At 51.5% G+C, this 12,168-nt stretch overlaps 1 protein-coding gene across 1 annotated transcript in view; it reads left to right on the plus strand.

The window, feature by feature from the left end:
* Window positions 1–12,168, plus strand: part of EXOC6B (exocyst complex component 6B) — a gene marked incomplete at its 3' end in the record, with an annotated part of 109,205 nt that overhangs the window by 9,618 nt on the left and 87,419 nt on the right. The window contains exons 5-6 of the mRNA XM_015427428.1: window positions 139–184; window positions 5,312–5,516. Coding sequence (XP_015282914.1) covers window positions 139–184; window positions 5,312–5,516 — 251 coding nt within the window. The remainder of the gene's footprint in view (window positions 1–138; window positions 185–5,311; window positions 5,517–12,168) is intronic.

Genomic DNA, 12,168 nt, shown 5'->3' on the forward strand with positions numbered 1-12,168 from the left:
GGGTACTCCTGGCGGAGTGGCTCTGGCTTTTGTCGTGGCCCTGGGCAAATATGCGGGGCAGAGCTGCTGTGGCGTCAGCACCCTGACTGAGAGTTGGCTTTTATTGACTGGTGCCTCTTGGTCTCTCTTCTGTCCTAGCTCTGGAGATGGACAGCAAGCTGAGAGAGCAGATGAAATCTAAAAGGTAAGAGCACAGACGCGTTGAGCGGGAAGGGATCGGCCTGGAAGTCTGAGCTGGGCTTGTTCTGACGCTGAACCCAGACAAGACAGAAGGCATGCTGGTTCCCCCCCCCCCCCCCCCCCCCCTTTCCAGTCCACGCTTTATTCGAGGAAATCATCTCCACTTGTCTCTCACGCGGACCGGAGCTGGCCTTTGTGGGTCAGGTCGAGAGCTCGGGGCTTTGCGTGGTCCCAGCCTTTCTGTTGGAAAAGCAGGTCGGCATAGTGGCCGGGAATGCCTTCTCTCCCCTGTTCCTGGTTCACCCACTCTTCCCTTTCTTAGGCTCCACCTATCTGGCCATGCCAGTCCAAGCTTTTGTAATGTCACGGTTGGATTACTGCAATGCAGTCTCTGTTGGTCTGCTCCTGAAGACAACCTGGAGATGGCTGGCGGGTTCGATATGTGGCTAGCCTATGGGAATAGATGCCATCCATCTCAAAACGGCTGCCAGTTGGTTCCCAAATCCAGTTCAAGGTGCTGGTTGTAACCTTCAAAGCCCTTCCTGGTCCAGGACCCACATATCTGAAAGACGGGTCTCCTGTCATATATATACACGCCCAGGAGCCAACAGGGGGCCTGTTGGCAGTTCCCCCACTTAAGGGACACGTGGACACACAGGACGCTGCCTGATGCTGAGTCAGACCCCCTTGGGCCCTCAAGGTCAGCATTGTCTACTCAGACTGGCAGCCGCTCTCCAGGGTCTCAGGCGGAGGTCTTTCATATCACCTCATACCTGATCCTTTTAGTTGGAGATGCTGCCGGAGATTGAACCTGGGCCCTTCTGCTTGCCAAGCAAGAGGCTGTTCCACTGAGCCACAGCCCCCAACACCAAGCAGAGCCTTGTTGCTCTGCCCCCCCCCCTGGTGGAATGAGCTCCCTGCAGAGGGGAGGGGCTCCAGCGTCTTCAGGAGGTGTTGCAAGGACAGCTTATTTGCCAGGTGTAGAGGCTGTTGGCATCTTTTGGGATGAGTTGGGGTATCTGTGCTTTCACTCTATTGGTTTACAGCTGTAACATTTTAACCAGTAAGCCGTCTTGAGCCATAAGGAAAGATGGGATATCAGACAAACAAGTAAGGGAGTCTCACAGCTGAAACGGCTGCTGGCCCCTCCAGTGACCACTGTCCCAAGGTGGGAAGTGCCTGCCCACCGTGGTTCCCTGTGGATAATTGCATTGCCCCTTTCCCAGCAACATGATCCTTGTGCCATAGTGGGGGACGGTGCTCAGAAGGGCCACGGGTGGCATGTCAGAGAGCCACTGGGTAACTCTGCCGGGTAATTGAACCAAGCCCCCTCCCACGTGAAGGAGAAACGCAAATGCTCCAGCAGTAGCACAGATCCATAGAATCATAGAATCATAGACCTGTTGGAAGGTGGGAGTTGGAAGGGACCTCACAGGTCATCTCGTCCAACCCCCTGCACTCTGCAGCAGCACAGCCGAAAGACAGCCCTACAACATACCTGAAAGAGGGCCGTCCAGCCTCCGCTTGAAAACGTCCAGCGAAAGAGCCTCCGCCACCTCTCGAGGCAGACTGTTCCACTGCTCAACCACTCTTAGAATCATAGAATGTTAAGAGTTGGAAGGGACCTTGCAGGTCATCCAGTCCAACCCCCTGCACTCTGCAGGAGCACAGCCGAAAGACAGCCCTACAACATACCCAAAAGAGGGTCGTCCAGCCTCCGCCTGAAAACATCCAGCGAAGGAGCCTCCGCCACCTCCCGAGGCAGACTGTTCCACTGCCAACCACTCTGACAGGGAAGTTTCTCCTGATATTTAGCCGGTATCGACTCCCTTGTCATTTCCACCCATTCGATCTAGTCTTGCCATCCGGAGCCAGAGAGAATCGATCCGCTCCATCTTCTGCGTGACAGCCCTTGAGATGTTTGAAGACTGCAGTCATGTCCCCTCTAAGCTTTCTCTTCCTAGACATTCTCCAATGGCACAACGGATTCTAGCATTCTTCATCGCCCCCCCCCCTCCCGGTACCAGCTCGGACCCTACCAACGCTGCCATGGTGAGAAGGATCCAAAACCACCCAGTGGCAGCGCAGATGCTAATAATTGCAACCATTGTGCAAAGGGGTGCCCGAGTAAAACTGGGTGCATAGAAAGGTCTTTCAGACTCCACCATTTTGTAGTGGGTTCTGAACCACTTCGTACCACTGACTTGGGCCTGTTCCACCTTCCCACCTTGAAGCCTGCCCTCCAGGTCTTCCTTCCCGTGCTTTCTTCTTCCTAGTTTCCTCATCCAAGCCGGTCAGCTCTACATCTTCTTCATCCTCATAGCCTCCCCCCCTAACAGGGGATCCTTCCTTCCAGTCCTAAAATTCCATCCATCCTTCATATTTTACTGGTATTTTTGTGGGCAAGCCCACAGCTGTCTTTTCTCCCCTCTTTGTTTTTTTCCTAGAATTAGCCCTGTGGAAAGAACACTCTGTTTGGAGGTTAAAATTCTTACAAGCGGACTCTAGGATTTTTGCAAATCGTCACAAGTAAATTACCGCTGTGTTCGTCATTGAACAGGTTCCATCTCGCTGCCTCCTACTGCTATAATTTTTACCTTCCTTTGCTGGTCGGTAGCTTGGTCAGGACAATAAAGTTGTTTTCTGGTTGAGCATCTGTCTCTTCCCCCTCTCATTCTCCTTGGAGCTTGATTGAACCGTAGCCTGGAGCTGTGGGTACAGCAGGCTTAAAGATCCCCTGGGGGCCTGTGTCTAAATTTACACGTGTCATCACTTGCATGCCTTGACATGGGGACCATTCTGTTGGAAAAATTGGCAAAATAGTTAACTATTCAGAGATTGCAATGGATCTTTGCTTCACTGGAGAGGAGGCATTTTCTTCTATGTAAAATCTTTATTTCTAAGGGAAGGGTTCACAGGAAATCTACAAAACAACAAAGACACCTAAGACTACATCTTTACACTTTGACCACACGGTCTACAACAGTGAAGATTCTTCTTCTTCTTGACCCCTAGAAGGAAATCACCTGAGTGCATTAACCAATGATTGTTAGTAAATAGGCTTCAGTTTCCCTGGCTTTCTTCCCATTGGCTCTCTGCCAGGTTCCCTTCCAGGTCAGTCTAAACAATAGCACACAAGGTAAACGCACATTAACCCTATGAATTTTAGACCTTGCAACACGCATATTTCTGACACATTTTAGGTAAGAGAACACCCTGTTTCTCCTCTTTTGAACCAGGCGTTTCCTTACAAGGCCTGATCCATCTCTGCGTTCAGGTGGGAAAGTCTTGTGGGGCGGCAGACGGCACCACACAGGGGCGGCATGCAAGTATCCCTGTGGTGGAGGACTTGAGCGGCCCCCACCTCAGCTTGGAGGCTTGGCATGTTCAGTGCATGCCAGGATGGGTTTTTGTGGGGCAGGGATGAGTCCTTGGATTGTGCCGGCTTGGCTTTCAGCCGCCTGTTGTGTAGCCTCCTTAAGCAAGCGCCGTTCTGATAAGCAGTGGGTCCCATGTGTTTGTTTCCCTGGCCTCATGCAGCTTTGGCTGGATTTCCCTCCAGAGGGAGCTGCATTTGGTTGGGAATTAGTCTGCAGAAGTAAACCGAGCCCAGATTCATGATTCAGCGGACCTCTGACCTTTGCTTTGGGTGACCTCTGTGGTTTTCTGTTAAAACAACTTCCTCTGCTTCTCTTCAGGCGTTCTGCAAACACTGTTTGGAGCGAAGGAGATTTGGATAGGGAGGTGGTGTGGGTTAAACCAGCAGGCGCTTTGCAGTGTCTGACCAGACACATCCTTTGCTGGGTGGGGGTGCTGGTGGTGGGCAAAGTGGGGGGGGACACCCCATCTCTTCAGGCTATCCTGTTGTCTGATCTTCTATGCAGCCCTCCCGGACCTGCCTTGCGTTCACCCCTCAGGCTGGAAAGGTTTGTTGGGAAAGGGCCGTCCGTCAGTGTTGCAGTCTGACAGATAAATGAAATGCAAGTCGTTTGCCAGCCCGCCCAAGCCCGCTTCTGGTTCCAGACCTGAGCAAAGGGGGTAGTTGCATCCGCTCGGCAAGTGGTTTACTGCAAGGCTGCTGCTCTCACTAGAAAGTGGGAAATGTTGGGGTGGAGACACCAATGGCTGCTCCCGAAATACATGGAGACCTTCCTTCCGGAGGGTGCCCCTGGCCTGCCCTTGGGACAGACCGTCACATCAGTCCCTCGTTCGTCCTGATGCCCTTCCCTTGCATTTTGAGGGCATTGTCTTTCTCCCTGAAATATTTATTTATTTATTTAAATTTATACCCCGCCCTCCCTGCGAACAGGCTCAGGGCGGCTTACATTGGTTGGTGTGCAGTGACTATTAAAATCTACATAAAATAATTTAAATAGTACAATTACAGATAAAATCGTACAATCATAAAATTATAAAGTGCTGGACAAAATCAGTATTTGTTTGAGATGGGACACTAAAGTGCATACGTACATATGACACACAGTTTTTCAGCTCAGTAATCTTCCTAAGTTGTGCAACGGCACAGGTCAGATGTTAACATTAAGGGCCAGGGTCGGTACTACGATTGTTGGTGGTGGTGGTGAGTGAGGGGGCTCTTTAGCCGAAGGCCTGGTGGAAGAGCTCCGTCTTGCAGGCCCTGCGGAATTGTAGAAGGTCCCACAGGGCCCTGATCTCCTCCCGGAGCTCGTTCCACCACCTTGCTTCTCCCCCTTTTGGCGGCTCGCACTTGTCTCCTCGTTCTTGCCAAGGTTCTCAGGCTTCGATCCTCTTTCGTTTCATACATGGGTTGTTTTCCAGCCCTTCCCCCTTTGTGGCCTGGGGGCCAAAGAGACTGCTGCCACCCTCCCTAATTTTGGGCAGCTCACATTCCACTGTGTCTTCTTAGCAGGCGGCCCAAGAGGAACCCTGGGTGGAGCTCTCCTCCACCGGGGCAGTCAGGTGGGTGTGCACAGGGGCCCGAGGCTCTCAGAGGAAGGCAGCCTTCCTTCCCGTTTTGTCTTCGTACTCGAGGGGGGCATGAAGGCAATTGATCGGGAGCCCGGTCTTTTGCAGAGTCCCCGGGGGGCGTGGCTGTTGCTGCTGGGAGGTGGGGTCTTGGCGGCTCCTGAAGGGGTTTGATCTTCTCCTCCAGACACTACCCTGCTCTGAAGACACTGGAGCACCTTGAGCACACCTACCTGCCGCGGGTGAGCCATTACCGCTTCTGCAAGGTCATGGTGGACAGCATCCCCAGCCTGCGTGAGGAAATCAAGGACGTTTCCATGTCCGACCTCAAAGACTTCCTGGAGAGCATTCGCAAGCACTCGGACAAGATTGGCGAGACGGCGATGAAGCAGGTGAGGAGCCGGGCAGAGCTGCCCTCCTTCCGCGCGGAGGCCCCTGTAATTGGCAGTTGGCAACCGGTGCCATCCTTCAACCTTTGGTGGCCGCAGGCATCTGCCTGTGACGATGTCTCTTGGCGCCTTCCCCCTCAGCTCGGGTGGAGGTGGTGGCCTCTTCCAGCCCAGCATCCTGGAAGACAGCAGAGATGGTCGGGTGGGGACTAGTGCAGTGCTGGTGTCCAGGTTCTTGAGTCTAGGAATGGTTGGCTCCCTTCTGGTGGCTCGCTTCTGTTTCCGGGTGCTGCCTCGCCCTGCCGTGTGGCCAGTCTCTCTGGTAGGCCTGCCCAGCCGTTGCGGTCGGGCTTCCAAAGAGAGCCTGGCCAACAGCTCATCCCGGTCTAAGGCGGTGTTAGAGATGTGAAGGCCCGGAAAAATGTGGGGGGGAAATGGGTTTCCCCCCCATTTTTTTTCCTGAAGCCTTTTTGGGTTTTTTTCCAAAAAACTGGAAAAACTGAAAAAAGAAAAGGAAAAAAAAATGATTATGGAACATTTTATTTTAACATGATGAATAAAATATTTTAAGACAGGGTGTTCAAATATTTTCCAAATCATTTCTAAAATATATACATATGGTATCAGATTGATCTAATTTCTGTGCACTGAGGACAAGCAAGTCCTAGGTTACAAGCTGAACTCTCCAATGCAAGAACAAGATGCATTTCTTCCTTTAGGAGGTGCTATTGTCACAAGAAAAGAAAAAGGTTTCAGTCTTGTTTTTGCATATGGGTGGGTATTCTGTTTGTAATAATTGTTTGGATACACTATATTTTTAATATGCTAGTTGTGATGATTTCATGCCAAGTAAAAATGTCCATAGTCATATTTTATGTTCCTAAACTAACAGAATGACTTTCAGTCTGGAAAAGAAAAAAATTGATTATGGAACATTTTATTTTAACATGATGAATAAAATATTTATGTAGCATTTTTTTCAATTTTCCTGAAAATTTCCATTTTTTTCTGGAAAAAAATGGGGTTTTTTTGGAGCTTCAGAATTTCCAGAAATTTTACATCTCTAGGCGGTGTGTCTCTGTCTGCTCCCCAGACATTCTAGTGAGGAGAGGTGTGATGTTGCCACATCCCTGGGTGTGGTTGCAGGGTTTGGCGGGAGACTGCCCAGGAATCTCTTTGGACTTGAGTTCTGTGTTGGCAGAATGTTGGATGTCTGTGTAATAATGAATCAGGGTGACCACCTTGGTGCTGTTTGTCCCAGACTGTGTTTGGGAGTGCGCTTACCGATTTAGACCCTTTTATGTACCATCTCTCCGTGCTTGTGCTCCAGGAAGCATCACACGGAATAAATATTTATGTTGTTTATAGCCCGCCTTTCTCACTGGGGACTCAAGGTGGATTACAAGTCAGTGCAGTCAGTAGGATGAGACATCCAATAAGCCACGCAGGGCGACTGGGATTGCAGAAGTCTGAAACAGCATAAGTATTAAACGTGACACATGTTAAAACAACTAGTAAATGGTGTTGCATATGGTTGTGTGAGTGTATATGAGTATGGTTGGCCCTGAGCCTTCGGGAAGGGCGGGATATAAATCCCAAAATAAATAAAAAAATAAATAGATTCTTCACTCCACACTTGTGGGCCTTGCTGCTGTGCAGCCAACACGTCCGCCACCAACCTCAGCTGACAGGAGGCACTGCCTTTTGCTGTGTGTATGTCAAATGAATAAGGCAGGGGCTGCGGTGGGTCAGTGGCAGAACATCTCCTTGGCAGTCGGAAGGTCCCTCGTTCAATCCCTGGCACCTCCCGTTGAAAGGACCAGGCAGGAGGGGAGGTGAAAGACCCGTTTCTGCCTGAGACCCTGGAGAGCTGCTGCCAGTCTGAGTAGACACTGTACGAACCGCGATGGACCGATGGTCTGATTCAGGGTAAGGCAGCTACGTGTGTTCATGTGATGATGTTGACAAGCTCGAGCGTGTCCAGAAGAGGGCAACCAGGATGGTGAGAGGGTTGGAATCCAAGTCTTAGGAGGAAAGGCTGAAAGGGTTGGGTCTGTTTGGCCTGGGAAAGAGAAGGCTTAGAGGGGACATGATTGCCGTCTTCAAGTATCTGAAGGGCTGTCATGCAGAAGATGGAGCGGATCTATTCTCTCTGGCTCCGGATTGCAAGACTAGATCAAACGGGTGGGAATAACAAGGGAGTCGATACCGGTTAAATATCAGGAGAAACTTCATTACTGTAAGAGTGGTTGAGCAGGGGAACAGTCTGCCTCGGGAGGTGGTGGTGGATGCTCCTTCGCTGGACGTTTTCAGGCGGAGGCTGGACGGCCCTCTTTCGGGTATGTTGTAGGGCTGCCTTTCGGCGACGCTCCTGCAGAGTGCAGGGGGTTGGAATAGATGACCTGCAAGATCCCTTCCCACTCTTAACATTCTATGATTCTATGTAGTCTGATAGGCCTGAGGATGTGAGGATGGCATAATGGCGCCACTTTCGTCCAGCCTGAGAAGCAAGAGGCTCTCCCAGCCCCGGCCGTGCCCCTCCTGCAGGCGCTGTAGAGCCCCTCTTGACGGGTGAGCCCCCCAAGCTGTCTTTCCCTGTGAACGGCCGGCTGCTGCAATCCCATTGAGCCCATAAGCTCTAGCAGGTACTGGAGATCTAGGAAGTGCCTTCTGGTATTTAAATTAGCCTTATTAAAACGCTCCGGGTCTACCTGATGCAAGCAGTTAGAAGCTTTGATTGTTTATGGAAATATTTAGCGTTTGGCCATGAAAAGAAACCATGTTTCTGGAAAGGTCTTCCTTTGTTGTACTCATGGAAAGTACTAATAGCTTTCATTTGTCTTTTGGTGCCCGACTGGCGGGGAATGTGTCTCTCCACAAAGCCTCCATGTCTGGCTCAGGCAAGCTTACCAGCGGTCGAGAAGGAAGAGGGCGCTGGTGTCCTGCCCTCCTCGTTTCCCAGTTTCTTCTCGTGGCTTTATTCAACGTTGTGACAGCGGGTCTGAACTAGACCCGTGAAGGTCTGTTGCTAGTAGGGAGGTTCCCTTCTGTGCCTTAGGTGACCTAGGGGATAAGGGATCGCAGTGAGATGACAGATGGGTAGATCTCTTCCCTCGGGTTGTGTCGTCCGACTTTTTCTTCAGTGGGCCTACCCCCAACCCTGTTCCTTCTTTTCCGCTGCGCCATCTAACCCTCCTCCTCCTCTTCCACTGGTGGTAAATTGTAACAGAACAAAGTTTGAGTCCAGTCAGGCACTTGTGAGACCAACTAAGGTTAACTCAGAGGTTAAGACACTCAACAGCAGACCGGAAGGTCAGTAGTTTGGCAGTTCGAGACCCGAGTGCTGTGTGATGGAGTGAGCTCCCATCTCTGGCCCCAACTCCTGCCAACCTAGCAGTTCGAAAGCAAGAAATTGCAACTAGATTAATAGGGACCACTTTGGTTGGAAGGGAACAGCGTCCCATGTGCCTTGGCATCTAGTCATGCTGGCCTCATGGCCACGGAGACGTTTTCGGACAGTGCTGGGCTCTTCGGCTTGGAAATGGAGATGGACGCCGCCCCCTAGAGTCGGATTCGACTGGCTTTCAAGCAAGGGAAACCTTTACCTTTACAAGCTTTCGAAGAAGTGTGCATGTTCATGAAAGCTTATACCCAGAATTAAACTTTGTTGGTCTTAAAGATGCCACTGGACTCAGATGTTGTTCTAAGTGGTACCAAATGAGAGCTTCCTGATGGTGCTCACGTGTACGCTTCATGTCCACAGGATTAGTTGCTCCAGATGACCCTTCAGCTCACCTTTTGAGTCCATGATTTCCAATATTTTTTCAGTCTGTGGAGGAACGCTTGTGGGGAAGGCCTGGGAAGAACCTTCAAGTGGAACGCAGCGTCCCTGGGGATTTCACTGGAAGTCTTTGCAGCCCAGAGATTCAACTCTGCCTTTGCTTGTTTACCAGCCTGTCCCACAAAGTCCCTGGGGATTCTGCTCTTAGAACTAGCATTTTGAGTGCATAATCTTTCTTGGATATTAATCGTGTTCACCCTGGTTCTACAAAGAAGTGTGTATTTTAACGCCTCTCTATGTGGAGCAGTGATTGTAAATGTGGCAGTTACGGGTAGAAAATTCGGAGTGTGGGATGGTGGGAACGGAACCCGAAGGGCACGTCTTTTTTTGCCAAAACCAGATGGCTGGACCCGTAACGGTGGCTGCTGAAGCCATCCTGTGTGCTCCATCTGTGCCAGCACAGGAGTGAGGCCCGTCTGCACACAGCTCTCCTCCCACACAAGGAAGAAGGATGCCTTCTCTTCCTGTTTCTTTCCAAGGAACGCAGGAGGATCTGTGGGTGGAAGGCCTCCTGCGGCTCACCCCTTCCTCCCTGAGACCGAACTGCTTGCATCCAGCCCTCCTGTGACCTTCACTGGCCGCTTCTCCTCCTTGAGAGCCTCCATAGCGGGAGGCCGCATGGCTTACCTTGGTAGCAGCATCACTCTCCGCCATCCCTTTGCTCTCCCAGCAGGTGAGGCGACAGGACTTCTCCAGTCCAGAGCGACCACAGCAGAGTCTCTGATCGTTCCTTCCTTTTCCTCCAAAGTGGTGGCCGCCTGCCTCCTTGCTTCCAAGAGTTTTTGTTTCCCGAACCCTGCAAGAGAGACGCAGACATTTTGATTCCTCCGGGAGCAGGTGCAGATGAAGCCTGCCGGCAGGCAGTGCAGAAGAGTGCGCTTGCAGGGGCTGGAATGAACAGACATGGGCATGGCTGCAGTGAGCAAAGCGGCCGCATGGGCTCGTAGCGGGAGTGGCGGCTCTTCAGGCACGCGGGCACCTGGCCTCCCTTTTGAAGGGTGTCGCTGTGTCACGTCGGCTGTGCCATAATTGTATCCCGTCCCCCCCCCCCTTTTGGATTGTCTTTTCCTGCGAAAGGCTCTGTCATCGCTGAGGGGCAGGAGCTGTGGTAGGGAACGTGCTGCTGAGTACGGTGACCAGTGTTCCCTCTAAGCTGAGTTAGTGTGAGTTAGCTCACAGTTTTTTAGCCTCTGGCTCACACATTTTTGTCTGAGCTCAGGAAGGAGGGGGCTCCAGAGCACACTAATTTATGCAATAGAGTTTGTGGCAAAGGTGAGGGTTGAAGTGGGGCTTCCAGGTTCACAGCCACTGTGGCAAAGAAAATGGTATCAAGACGTCGGTGTCTTGTGTCGCCTGGCCTCCGCAGCAGTGGCCTCGAGCCTGAAGTGAAACGTGGCGCCACTGGGACGTGAACGTGGCCATAAGCCCACCACGCCTCGCACTGTCTCTGCACAGCATTCAGTGCTGCTGGGCAGGCAGGAGCCGTGTCCTTAGCCATTTGGACTGTATAGGGGGTTTGTATAGAGATATTTTAAATGGTCATGATCAATGTTCCCTCTAAGCTGCGGAGTCTCGTGAGCAAAAATTCTCCTCTGTGAGCTCCTGGCATTCAAGTTGTGAGCGAGTGATTTGGCTAATGCGTAAATTAGTCTGCTCTGGAGCCCTCCTTCCTGAGCTGAGGCAAGAATGTGTGAGCCAGAGGCTAAAAAACTCTGAGCTAGCTCACACTAACTCAGCTTAGAGGGAACACTGGTCATGATGTATTTTAGTTTTTCCTAATGAAAATGTCTGGAAATGACTTGTTTTTATTTTGATGGGATCACTGTTGTTGCTGTGGCTTATTCACTGGTGCGGTAGAAGAAGAAGAGGAGGAGGAGGAGGTATCAATGGATTGATACCCCGCCCTTCACTACCCAAAGGAGTCTCAGAGTGGCTTACAAACTCCTCTCCCCCCCCCCCCCACAACAGACACTCTGTGAGGTAGGTGGGGCTGAGAGAGCTCTTTTGAGAACTGCCCTTGAGAGAACAGCTCTGAGAGAACTTGTGACTGACCCAAGGTCACACCAGCAGCTGCATGTGGAGGAGTGGGGAATCAAACCCGGTTCTCCCAGATTAGATTCCGCGTTCCTAACCACTACACCAAACTGGCTGATTCACTGATGCGGTATTCACCGATGCAGTAAAAACAGACCGTCTGGCTGTTAAGGGAACTCTGCCTTGGCTTGATGGCCGGCCTGCTTTGGGACGGATTCAGTTGGGCGGCCGTGTTGGTCGGAAGCAACAGAACAAAATTTGAGTCCGGTGGCACCTTAAAGACCGACAGACTTTCATTCTGGGTATCAGCTTTCGTGTGCACGCCCACGTCTTCCGATGCTCACAGACGCATGCACACGAAAGCTGGCACCCCGAACTGAACTTTGTTTTTCTTAAAAGTGCCCCGCTGGACTCCGACTTTGTTCTGCTGCTTTGGGACAGTCACTCTTCTTCCCCAGCTGATCCATGCAGTCCAGACCGCTGCACCCTGAGCTGACAAGAGAAGCAAGAAGGGACACCCCCCCCCAATTCTTGTGGTGCAGTCATTGTCTCTCCCCCACCCCCGTCCCCCCCATGAGCTTTAAAACTTTCCGCTTGACCTCTCGCTCCAGCAGGATCCAAACTCCAGGCCCTTCCTTGTTTCGACGGGGGCTCCTGCGTGTTTGGAGAGAGCCTAGTGGGATCTTTGTCACTTTGTTGGGCTGAAATACCTGTGGTTGCTGCCGCCACGGCAGCCGGTGGAGCAGCCCTTGTGAAATCTGCTTGCACTCCACTTTAAAA

This window comes from Gekko japonicus, unplaced genomic scaffold (assembly GCF_001447785.1).
Source record: "Gekko japonicus isolate JY-2015 unplaced genomic scaffold, Gekko_japonicus_V1.1 scaffold2702, whole genome shotgun sequence".
NCBI lineage: Eukaryota > Metazoa > Chordata > Lepidosauria > Squamata > Gekkonidae > Gekko > Gekko japonicus.